This window comes from Mauremys mutica, chromosome 19 (genome assembly GCF_020497125.1).
Source record: "Mauremys mutica isolate MM-2020 ecotype Southern chromosome 19, ASM2049712v1, whole genome shotgun sequence".
Lineage (NCBI taxonomy): Eukaryota > Metazoa > Chordata > Testudines > Geoemydidae > Mauremys > Mauremys mutica.
The window spans coordinates 26602113-26614750 of record NC_059090.1 but is presented as its reverse complement, the minus strand read 5'-3'; the positions used below and the strand labels follow the sequence as shown (position 1 = coordinate 26614750).

The 12638-nt window shown below is 45.0% G+C and overlaps 1 protein-coding gene and 1 long non-coding RNA gene across 2 annotated transcripts in view; one reads left to right on the top strand and one right to left on the bottom strand.

Annotated features, from left to right (window-relative positions):
- LOC123353119 overlaps positions 1 to 2243 on the top strand; it is a 34016-nt gene extending 31773 nt beyond the window's left edge. The window contains exon 4 of the long non-coding RNA XR_006574401.1: positions 1427 to 2243. This is a non-coding gene — a long non-coding RNA (uncharacterized LOC123353119). The remainder of the gene's footprint in view (positions 1 to 1426) is intronic.
- MYO1C (myosin IC) overlaps positions 1 to 12638 on the bottom strand; it is an 88480-nt gene that overhangs the window by 68166 nt on the left and 7676 nt on the right. The window contains exons 2-3 of the mRNA XM_044993945.1: positions 2237 to 2392; positions 1436 to 1551 (exon numbers count right to left, since the gene is read on the bottom strand). Of these exons, the coding sequence (XP_044849880.1) occupies positions 1436 to 1551; positions 2237 to 2392 (272 nt within the window). The remainder of the gene's footprint in view (positions 1 to 1435; positions 1552 to 2236; positions 2393 to 12638) is intronic.

Genomic DNA, 12638 nt, shown 5'->3' with positions numbered 1-12638 from the left:
TAATCTGACTCTCAAGTGTTCCCACTAGCTTTAAAGTATTTTGATATTTGGATAGCAAGGTAGAATTGTTTTCATTTTATAGAGCCCATTTAAAAAAAAAGCCTCGGAAAAATGGTCTGAATTGCTGCTAACAGTAATCGATGAAACAGCACACAGTCCAATGCTTAAAATGAGTGTTTCCCACAACATTCAAAAATATTCAAATTATTTTCTGTGCAACAAAAACACCCCTAAAGGAGTTGGTTTGGAAATACTGTCTCGTATATCAGAATAGTGTTGGCAGTCCCTGCACTTAGGATTTACTGAGCTGTACAGTTACAATTTCTCATGAACTGGTTGCAATGAGGGCGAGAACTTTTTTTATTCTTGGACTGTTTGAAAGAGTAGTACTTTGCAGGGCACATCTTCCCTGGTACAATGTATAACTGAATAGAAGCAGAACAGGATAATGCTCCAATATTTAAAGGATTTGTTTAGTGCTGACAGAATCCTCAATGTTGTACACTGCAAACAAATAAACAGCCCCTGTCCCAGAAATGTTACATTCTAATTAACATATGTATAGACAGGATTCTGGATCTTCCCAAACAACCATGTTTCTAGCACCACCTCATCATGCTTGTAACATACTCCCATCTCACTTGAACTGTTGAGTCACCTGCCAACAACAGGAAACAGCCCAAATAGTTCTCCCTGTCTCTTCAAAGGTCTTTGGAAGAAAGAGTCTTCAAGAGGTATCTCAGGATTGGGCCCCGGCTCGGCGAGCACTTTGGTTAGCTAGGCTCACTCAGCTGTGTCCTCTCTCTCTCTTTTGGTCTGACAGAAAAATTCAGTTACGTTCAAAAATAACTTTCAAGCTTCAAAAATCTTTTATTTTAAGTAGGAAATTGGGAATGTTCACCAGGCCATGTAAATAAATACATTTCTTGTTCCAACGGGCTCATGGTATCTTAGCAACAAGGGAAATACCAGATTAATATTGGTCAAGCAGTGACAGAGGAGGTAGGAAAAAACCCATCACACACACACACACTTTCCCCCAGTTTAGTCATAAGCTGAATAAGCTGCTTAGCAGCAAGGGAAACTTAGAACCAGATCATCTAGACACTGAATAACCCTGGAACAATGAGGTCTGTGATCCTGCCTAGGCTTGATCAGCAGCTCAGATTCCTCTGAGTCTCAAATCATTTGGCCAGGAAGGAATTAAACTCCCTTTCCAAATAACACTGTCAAAGGTAACTCACTCTCTCTCTCTGGAAAGAGAAGCAGGAATAAAACAGCCAGACCCCACCCTTTCTAAAGGTCTCTTTTGCCCCCACTCCAGTACTCTGTTTGGAAGATGGAAGGGAAAAAAAGTCTTGCTTTCTGTATTCCAGTATTAAACAAGCCAGGTGGGAATAGCACAAACCGTATTGTTTACCCACAGGCCACTCACAGGTGAGGAGAGACTTCGTAGAAACTGACGCCACGGTATCGCTCCATGTGTTGTCTGCTGTAGATTTCCAGATCCTTGTATGGATTTACTGACACCAGAACTGAGCCAATGTATGTCTGAAAAGAGCCGAAAGGAAAAGCATTACATGAAGGCTAGCATCTGTTTCTACAAGAGCCTTCAGAATTACTTTGGAACCCCAGATATTGTTACAGGGCCAGCTTGCAACAAGGGCATTTGGCATGCTGCTTACCGCTTTGAAGAGAGTGACTTGGGAGTCTGAAGAAACAACCTCACAGCTAGTAAATGTGGGAATACAGAACTTGTATTGGATGGGTCCCTTTTACTGAAAATGCTGCACTTACATCCTTTAGTGACTGCTTTAGTGCTTTTGGACATCCCAGCAATGCAACTTCAGTTCTGGGTTATTTTTGACCATTCATTAGAATATTTGGGATCAGAGCTAAGCCTGGGTTTGTTACGACCACAACAGAATAGCTTTATGAAGTCAGAAGAATACAGTATGTGCTGGATTTTCAGTGGTGCCGGGCACTCAGAATTTCAGTTGAAGTTAACTGGAGCTGCAGATGCTCAGCAACCTGAAAATCAGGCCCTATCTATGCCAACATGTCAGTACACAGAACGGGTCTGAGAAACAGGATCAAGGGCTATAAAAGGGGAGCTGGTGGACACCACCACATGCAGATCCCACACCTGCAGAACAAAATCACTATGTCCAGTTTTCAGAGCAAATATCCAAATTCTAGTCAAAGATCAGCACTCTGGCTGCTCTCTGCTACTCACATAGATCAGATTCTCCTTGAATCGTTTACGTAGGTTTTCAATAAAGGCTGCTTCGCTAGTGAAGTTCTCTAGCAGGACAAAATCCTGAACCCCCACACGGTCACGGGCTGTCAGAGCACTCTCCATTGTCAACCGGATACCGTCACTCCCTGCTGCCTGCAACCAAAACCAGTGAAATCAAAAGGCTGAGACTTTCACGACACACTGAGCACTTTGCCCACAAACCACAGACACAGGACCAGCATACAAACAAGGGAAATAAAGCAACCCCCATTAATAAAGCAACCCCCCATCCACTTCACACTAGCAATGGCCAGTTTTCCAGAAGACCAGGCAGCTTTGGGAGAAAAAGTTATTGCCAAAATTCCAATCAGTAATAAAGCAGGATCAAATAAACGTCACAAGAACAATGATTGATACTTTGTTCATTCTTGAAAATATTTATACTGGTTGATACACCACTTCCAGGAACTAGTAAACAGTGCTGAGATTAAGTATTCTTGTCAAAGAATTAAACTGAATCCAGATCTCCCCAAGGATCTTTCAGTAAGACTGAGTCTGAACTGCTTTCCTATTTCCATACCCTGTGGTAAAGGACCTGCCTTGAGGTAAACAGCCTTTCATGGAGCAGTAAATGCCCAAAGTGCTAACACGTTGGCAGCTCTAGTCCAGGCACCTTTTCCTGATTTCTGACAACAGCACAACTGAAATTATAACAAAGATCTATAAACAATAATAAATATGAGAAAAGGGATTTCTTTTGCCTCTTTTCACATCATTAAGCTAGTAAGACCGCTCCTTCAAACTCACTTACATATTACTTCTCTCTCCTCAACTGCACTTACCTCTTCTTCTTCATGCTGGCGTAGAAAGTACCCATCAGGAATCAGAGCCCTTTTCTCCTGCATAAATAACCTCATGCCCTGGACATCTATATCATACGGAATGGAAGAGACCTCAGTGCAGTGCCCTAACCTGACTACAGTTTGATGTACACAATAACATCTCACCAATACAGTAGAAACCCTTAGAGAACACCCCCTTCATCAATAAAATTGCATCCCTCCCTTTCAGATTCCCCAAAAGAGGGAAAAATTAAGGAGAAGCACATATGGTTCTCAGATTTTCAACCTGCTTTCTGCTCTGAGTCTCTCCCTTTCCTGTTTCTGCCATTTCAGTAAGAGCTGTGGAGGGTAAATCTGTGTTTTGGACGAGCAATAAATATTGTGAAAGCCAACACACACCAGTTTAATTTTGGTAGCATCCTTCACATCAATTGTACCACAAAGCGCTCTAGAGCTCTACAATATAGATACACAATGAGAGACTTACAGGCAGCCAAGGCACATTTTCTGTTGAGGTTGAATGAGATGGAGGGCTCAGGAAACAGATATAGGGAGGATGTTCCAAGTGCCAGGACACAGAGAAGAAAACTCTCACACTAACAGTGGCCAGATTGTGTGAGGAAAAACAGGCAATCAGGACTAAATAAGTAGAGGGAGCAGCACAGAGACAAGTTCAGTAACTCATCATTAATGAGCACTACACAGGCACAATCAACTGAACTCTTTCACATGGGAAGGGACCACTTTTAATGGGGGGTGGCCTCAAATCTCAAAACTGACTCTCCTGGGCAACTGTGTTAAGAAGAAACTTATATTGGATTATGAATTGAAAACATTTCCCTATCTATGGTATTTATGTGGCTACCATCTCTGTAGTAACTGTGGACCTTACAATCTTTAACGTATTTATCTTCACAACACCCAGGAGAGCAGGGGAACTTAAGCAGAGAGAAGCTAAGTAACTTGCCCAAGGTTATATAGGAAGTTTGTGCGCTCTGTGCCCCCTTACTGCACTGCCTGGAGCACAGGTGGCTGGTGGTGCTACAGCCACGCTGCCCAGCTGGAGTTGGGCCATGCCACCACCGCCACCACGCAGCACAGAGCACCAGGTCAGGCCGGGCTCTGCAGCTGCGTTGCCCCAGGAGCTCACAGGACCGCCGCCCAGAGCATTGTGCCGGCAGTAGAGCGAGCGGGGGAGTGGGGACAGCAGGGGAGGGGCCAGGGGCGAGCCTCCTGGGCCAGGAGCTCAGGGGCCAGGCAGGATGGTCCCGTGGGCCGGATGTGGGCCGTGGACTGTAGTTTGCCCACCCCTGCTCTAGAGTAATACCTTGCAATTTTTAAACTGAAGTGTCACTACAGGGAGGAAGTAGTGGGCATCACCTCCACAACTACATCCCATTGCTTCACTTGCAGCCCCAGCAACAGCTGTAGTGTGAGCAAAGCTCTGAGCACCCTTTGATCATTATTAAATAATATAGAAAAGAAGAGCTGGAATGGACTGAAAGAGGTCATCTCGTCCAGCCTGCTACATCTGCAGAGCCCCCTAGTGCAGATGCAGCACATACCAACAGGAGTTGTCTCCCCAATGATATTCACAGTGCCAACAGAGGAACTCTGTAGGCATAGATGCATCCACACTGTGGTTTTTGCCAGCACAGAAGTGTCAGGTAAGGGATGTGGGTTTTTTTCCCCCCACACTCCTGACTGACAGCTGTGGCACCAAAAACTGTGTGACAGAGAGAAACTAGAGAAATTCAAACTGTAAATAAGGCATAACATATTTAGCAGTGACTGCAATTAAGCATTGGAACAATTTACCAAAGGTGGTGGTAGATTCTCTATCACTAACCATTTTAAAATCAAAATTGGATGTTTTTCTAAAAGTTCTGCTCTAGGAATTATTTCGGGGAAATTCTATGCCCTGTGCTACACAGGAGATCAAACTAGATGATCACTATGGTCCCTTTGGCCCTTGGAATCTATGAAACTCTTAGCATATCATAGGTTCTACTTTAATACAAATAGATAAGTATATAAATAATGATACTATAAATATCTAATGTAGGAAACAATCCTATATTGGCCCTTGCAAAATCAAATAGATCGTACCCCCACTGTTTTTTTTTCCAATCTCCAATGCCCATTAATTTATTATATTTTAATTTGATCTACTTCATTAAATGTATTCCCTTCAATCGCTTTCTATCTGACCTCAAGGATGTGACCCCAACTCCAGTTCTGCCAAATTCGTATTTCCATTACTTCTAAACTTCCTTTTATTTGCATTTTAGGCTGTTACTATTAGGGAATAGGAGAACGGAGATAATCTCCTAGGACAGCTCAAGACACACCTAGCTTAACAAAGAGAAGGATAAGGGATGATTTGCTCAGTCTGTAAGTACCTACACGAGGAACAAATGTTTAATAATGGGCTCTTCAATCTAGCAGACAAAGGTATAAACACAGTCCAGTGGCTGGAAGTTGAAGCTAGACAAATTCAGACAGGAAATAAGGTAAATTTTTAACAGTGAGGATAATTAACCACTGGAACAATTTATCAAGGGTCATAGTGGGTTCTCCGTCACTGACAATTTTTAAAATAAAGATGGGATTTCTTTTTTTAAGATATACTCTTGTTCGACAGAAATTATTTTGGGGGAGTTGTCAGTGTTGTACAGAAGGTCAGACTAGAAAATCACAATGTTCCTTTTTGGCCACGGAATCTACAAATACCCAAATCCACTTTGCTATCTGACCAATACTTAAACGAAGTATTTGGGAAAATAACTACGAAGTTAGTGGCTAGTCTGAAAAAAGTCACACCAGCTGGCTTCCATTCTGCTTATATACCCCAGAATTCATCAGTCACTTGTATCACCACTACCGGGAACTACCCTGGAGCAGATTCCTAAGGGGACCCAAGCAAGTCACAGCAGCCCCTGGGTCACTCTCTGCAGTAATAATGCAACAAGCCAGGAATGCAGGGCTTTCCCGCTGAGCCAACCTTACCATCAGGTGCTACAGCCCTGGACAAAGATGCAGAGCTATTTTTGTTGACTCACACTGCCAGATGGGTCCTATTACCTCCATCCCAAGATATAAGAGGGTCTGGAGTACACCTCTGGGACAGGGACTAATGTCCTGCAGGGGAAAACCCTCGCAGCAGCAAAACTCAGCAGAAAGTTTAGGTTAAGGTTTGTGTTTTGTTATTTACGTTAACAAAGACAATCCCTCACAAAGAGAAAAGTTTGGCCCAAATCCACTATGTGCGGCCTCAGTATGCAGCACAACACATACACTGCTGCCAACTCATGTGATTTTATTGAGTCTTATGATATTTGGTGTCCCTCTTGAAGCTCCTGCCCTTTGAGACAAGTGATTCTGAGAGACTTTCAGCTTTCATTAAGAAAAATAAAAGTTTCTATCCTTCCTGGCTGTGGAGAAAGACTCTGAAGCCAGAGGGCAAATGTAAAGAATCTCACCAAAAAAAATTTTTTTTGGTTAATTCTTGTGATTTTTAAGTTGATTTCATGATTTTTGGGAGCTTGACTCTTGAGTTTTGAAAAGCTGGGGGTTGGCAATTCTGCAATCAACCTTCAAATCCATTCCTCCTGACCAATCCTCTATTGCAAAATGCCTGAGTCACATAAACCAATTCCTCCACTCTCCCCAGCACATTGAGCAGCTTCTTTCAAGCTGGTGGGAGGAGGACAAAGGAATCGGCCACAGACTCCAGCTCCTATGAGCAGCTGTCAAAACAGGGACTGCTGCATTGGGGCAGGGGGAGGGGGTAAAATAGGCCCCAGTCAAGGCCACCCCTTCCCCATTACCCCTCTACCCACCCATTCAGAGCTATGCAAGAGACCCCCCCACACACACACACACAACTCTGGGTGCACTAGGACCCAGGTGGTGCCTCCCCTACTTTCCTCCCCCCTGGGCTTTGGGGGGGGGTGTGTGTATGTGTAGGGGGGGGAAATGTTGGGAGAAGCCAGCCAGTAAGAGCAGCTGCAGAAGCAGCCAAGCAGGGAGGTTCAGAGAAATTTCTGTAGTTTTGATTGGATCTTCTCTGACCTGTACTGATTAACTGTTTGCACCAACCCTCCGGTTCCTCTACAGTCTTTTCATCTTAACTTAAGGGGATCTGCCCCCCTTCTCCCCTATCCTGACCCCTTGGTGCCCTTTCAGTGTTCCCTCTTCCTTCCCTTTTCTTTCAATTTACCTAATTCACTTCTTACTAAACCCATCAAAAAAATTTGTGGAATTAACACACTGTTTGCTACCATCACATTCTCCGTGCTGCTTGTGTGTTCTCCCCCCTTTTCCCTCCCTGAGTCTATCTGGTCTATTTCAACTGTAACCTCTTTGGGGAACAGGGCTGTGGTAGATTCTCCATCAGTGGAAATTTTTAAATCAAAATGGCATGTTTTTCTGAAAGATAGGCTCTAGCTCAAACACAGCTATGGGACTTGAGGCTGGAATTAATACAGGGAAATCCTATGGCCTGCGTTATGCAGGAGGTCACCTAGATGTCCTTTCTGGCCTTAACATCTGTGTCTTTCCTCTATGGCAGGGGTAGGCAACTTATGCCATGCGTGTGAAAGGCGGCATGCGAGCTGATTTTCAGTGGCACTCACACTGCCCAGTTCCTGATCACTGGGCCGGGGGGGCTCTGCATTTTAATTTCATTTTAAATGAAGCTTCTTGAACATTTTAAAAACTTTATTTACTTTACATACAACAATAGTTTAGTTATATATTATAGACTCATAGAAAGAGACCTTCTAAAAAGGTTAAAATGTATTACTGGCACGCAAAACCTTAAATTAGAGTGAATAAATGAAGACTCGGCACACCACTTCTGAAAGGTTGCCGACCCCTGCTCTATCGTATCATCTCACCTACTGACAAAGCAAAACAATGGAATTCAAAGCAAAGACTGATTCTAAATCTGAAGCTACCTTTGATGAAAGTCCTGTTCTCTGGTTGCCTGCTTTCTTCTGAAAATCACTGTTTACCCCTTGTAACTTCCTATATACACCTCTACCCCGATAGAACGCTGTCCTCGGGAGCCAAAAAATCTTACCACGTTATAGGTGGAACCGCGTTACACTGAACTTGCTTTGATCCGCTGGAGTGCGCAGCCCCCCCCCCCCCACACACACTCCCCGGAGCGCTGCTTTACCGCATTATATCCGAATTTGTGTTATATTGGGTTGTGTTATATTGGGGTAAAGGTGTATTAGAAAAAAAATAATTGGGACACTGTTGGAAACGGTATGTTAAAGCCACGTGTCAACATCAGGTGAAAAAACAGTCTGTATGGACATGTAGTTCAAGTGCCTTTCCATTGTAATTACAACTTTGGTGCTGAGTGTCCATCACATGGTTCCCATCCACACTGGCTTCACTAACAGCATCCTTGCAACATGGCGCAAGCAGAAACATTGTCCAGGCTTGCTCTGAAGTGGCGCAAGTATACTGGATATCACTTGTTCAACAATGAGAGCATTTCTGGGAGCGGCCAATACATATTTTTCAGGCATTGCTAGTTTTTACTACCACCACCTTAGGTAGCAACAATTCCCTAGTTCAAAGATCCCAAGCATCTAGAAAGCTCTGCTTCAGCACTTTCACTGCCCAAAGATTATACTTGAGCTGAAGTGACAACTGTTTCCACAAGCCTGGTTCTTGTAAGGATAGATATCGTGTTACAAGTATGGCAGTGACTATGCTATTGAGATGTCTTCTGGGTATGGGAGGGACTATGCTAATCTCGATTCTGGGCCTCTCAGTTTGCCCTGTGTGAACTAGAGGAGGGTTTCCCCAGAAATCCAAGCAGTCTCAGTCTGATTTTACTGCCTGTCCAACTAATAGAGCACTCTGTGCCTTCTTTCTCAAACTTGCCTCCTGAGTGCTTACTGGAGATTACAGGTGTTTGTTACCATCCTTTTGTGGAGTTGCAGAGCTCACAGTTGTAGAATTAACTTTCTTTTGAATTGATGATTGTGTATGATCATAGAGGAGCCATTCCCACCTTATTTTAACCCACTCTATGCTTCTAATCTCTTCTCCAGAACAGTCAGTACAACAGTGGCTCAGAGCCAGAAAAGCAAAGCAGTTACTATTGAAAGATGGGACTGAGCCAATGCAATTAGCAAAGCAGCCTACTTCCACAGGCCTTTTCTTCTCCATAATTATACTTTGGGAGACTCTGAGCTGGTGTCAATTGGTGTAGTTTCATAGAGCTATGACTCCTTTACACCAGCTGCGACTAAATGATGGACTATAATGGATCAGAATTTGTCTCCTTAGAACTTAGTTCCTTTGAATACAATATAACTTGAACACATGGTACTGCCTGGCATGGGCTGATAAAACATCCATTTAGGTTGGCTCACTAAATCCTTATATAGTGTTTTGGGGCAGAACCATTTTATTTTTAACTAATTTTAAATGTTGACGTGTGGTAGACCTCCCACAACTCAAATGAAAAACAGGGCCTTCCAAGCGCTGCATGACAAATTCACAGAGCATTTTTTTCAGTGACCTTTTTTAAAAAATAGTTTGAGCTTCCCCCGTTTGACATTTTTCCCTGTGAGGGAAGAGGATGAGATTCTCTTTTAAATGGGTAAATGTAAGGATGATATGATCTGGTGAACATCCAGTCACTAACTGCCTGAGGGCAGGGGCTGTACAATGCACTAATACCTTGCCCTGGGTACAAGAGTCTTTTCTTTTATACCAAAATTTCCAAACAATCCCATTTTCGAGTTTACACAAAAGGGTAAATGAGCTAGAAATCATAATGAAGCATTTTCAGTGTCACCCCAGTGCCTTGGCCAACCCTCTGAGTTTGTGAATCACTTGGGAACCCTCACAATAAATGGTGTTATATAATGTAGAAGAGACTTTAAAATCACCAGTCTCACTCAAAGCTCAACAGGATTTGTGCTCCTAAATCTCTTAGGCACTTCTGAAAATCTCCCCTGTAATATATTATTACCTCACACCTCTTGGCTGTCTTTTGCTTGTAGTTTTTAAACTATCTTTAAAAATGTAGTGTGGTTTGAAGCAGAGCTTCTCAACCTGCTGGGCACAACTGCCCAAGGAAGTCACAAGGCGAATGGAGGCTAGGGGTATTGCAGGTGGGCAGAAAAGTGTTGGTCTTTAAGCTCTCCAGTCCCAGTACACCCTGGCTGCTTCTTTTAGTTGTCTCCTCCATTGCACCAAAAAAATCACTCTTTTTCTTGCTGTTTGGGTGGGAGTCAGCTTCTGGAACTCCCTTTTCTGTCTCGGGCTTTTATGACTAGTAGTACGGTAGTATCTGAGCACCTCACAATGGCTATGAATTTTATCCTCCCAATGCTTCTGTAAAGTGGGAGAGTGCTATTCCCATTTTTACAGATGAGGAACTGCAGCCAAGCCCCCTCCCCTGAGCTACACATCCTGGGGACTGCAGCAGGGGTCGTGCCTGCCCTGCACTCACCAGCAGCAGGAAGTGGCACGGGGGGGAAGCTGGAGCCCAGCATGCAGCATCCCCTTGGCAGAAGCTGGGGCTCCCCTGTTAAGCAGACACATCAATCCCTCACCCTGACAAGCCCTACCTCCCTTGCATCTGTACCAACCCAATGAGCCCCCCCCAGACACCCTCCCCACTAAGCCCCAACCACCTGCACCTGGACCCCCACCCAAATGAACCCCACCTACCCTGCACCTTGACCCCTCTGCTGAGCCCAAAACACCTTCACCTGGATCCCTGCAGAGTCCCATTACCCCTGCACCTGGAAACCCCCAATGAGCTTCTGTGCATCCAGATCTCTCACTGGGCCACCCGCACCCAGACTGCCCCACAGAGAACTCTCCTACCCCCACCTGGATCCCCCCCCACTAAGTCCCTCTGCACTGGGATCCTGCTGCCGGGCTGAGCCTGCTCACCCCACCAGCTGCGCCTGGCACAGGGGGGCAGGGCCCCAGGGTGTTTCTGGGGCAGGCCTGGCCCTTGCACTGTGTCAGGGTCAGGTGCAGCCTCATTGCCGAGTCCCTGTCCCGTGGTGGGCTGGGGGGGGGAGGAGGCTGCAGGGTAATCTCCCACCCCGTGCAGCCAGTGGCCTGTGCTCCCCACTGCCGTGTTGGAGCCTCCACATTTATTTGACAAATAAAATTTGCAGAGTTTTAAAATACTGTGCACAGAATTTTTAATTTTTTGGTGCAGAATCCCCTCAGGAATATGGGGTGCTGTGCAGTTGTGATGGTGGGTCTGTGAGGAAGATGGTGGACAGTGGGGAGGTCTATGGATGGGGAGCACTGGGCAAGCAGTGTGGTGTGCAGGGTGCTGTGCAATTGTGGTGGGAGGCCAGTGAGGGAGGTCTCTGGGAGGGGTGGGGACTGGGCATAGAGATCTGTGGTGGAGGTCTCTGGGCAAGGGGGCACTGGGCATAAGGGGGGGGGTGCAGGCCTTCCCTCCAGGGGAAGGGACATGCTGGCAGCACAGGACTGGGCAGGCCAGTGTGCGTCTGGCAGCTGCAGGGTTGTAAACAGTGCCCTCCTGCTGGGCTGCGTGGAGCGGGGCTGCTCCCGCTGCGCCGCTCCCGCCATGCCGTGCCTCATTGCCCCCAGCCCGCCCTTCACTCTGGAGACTGACCATCCTGCCCCCCTGCACCTTGACCCAGGGGGGCCCACAAATATGTTTGGTGCCAGGCCCACAACAAATTAATCCAACCCTGACTTGGGTGACAGCTGCATTGTAATTGGGCACCCCAACATGACTATTTATAATGTAGGTAATGCGGCCTAATTGTGCTTGTTGTGTCTTTGTACCAAACTCCTGAATCCAAGGAACCAACATGGCTACAACATTGCAAAAAGCAAAAGCCAGTGTGTTACTAATTAGATGGTCAGTGGCTGGTATGGGAGAGAGGGCTCTCTGACAAGACAACATGTTAATGTCTTATATAACAGTACCCTGCTACTGAACATGTGAGTAGTAGCTGAACTGCCCTGAAGCTAACTGTGCACAAATAATTATTTTTACGATAATAAATCTCATTCTATATATGTATTGTTTGACATTTAAGCAGAGAGAAAAAACTAAATGAATATTCAATTCTACATTTGAATATCAGGGTCTGGAAGGGACATTTAGAACAATGCTACCCCTAACATGGGTAAGCCACTTTAAGCAAAGGACAAGAGAAAAATCAGAATTTTAACAAAAACAGCAAAGAATCACTACTAGCACAGTACAACTGTGTAACCTTTAACTCACAGAGAAGTGAGTATGTCAGTGGCTGCCTCACTCAAGGATTGTTTATAAAATAATTTTCTCTTTTTGATTGCTTTATAGTAAATATTACAGGAAAGGTAACTCTTGGAGCTGGTGTTCTAGAGGTTATTGCTGGGAGTTTGGGGAACAGTGGCTCATGCTCAGAATATGGTCTTCTCTCCCTGATGTTGCCCTCCTGATTCACTCACCATTTCTTTAGAATTTACTTCCACACTATGCTATTGTTCTGAAAAATGTTTGAGGGGGAGAGGAATGCCACTCCTTTGACTGA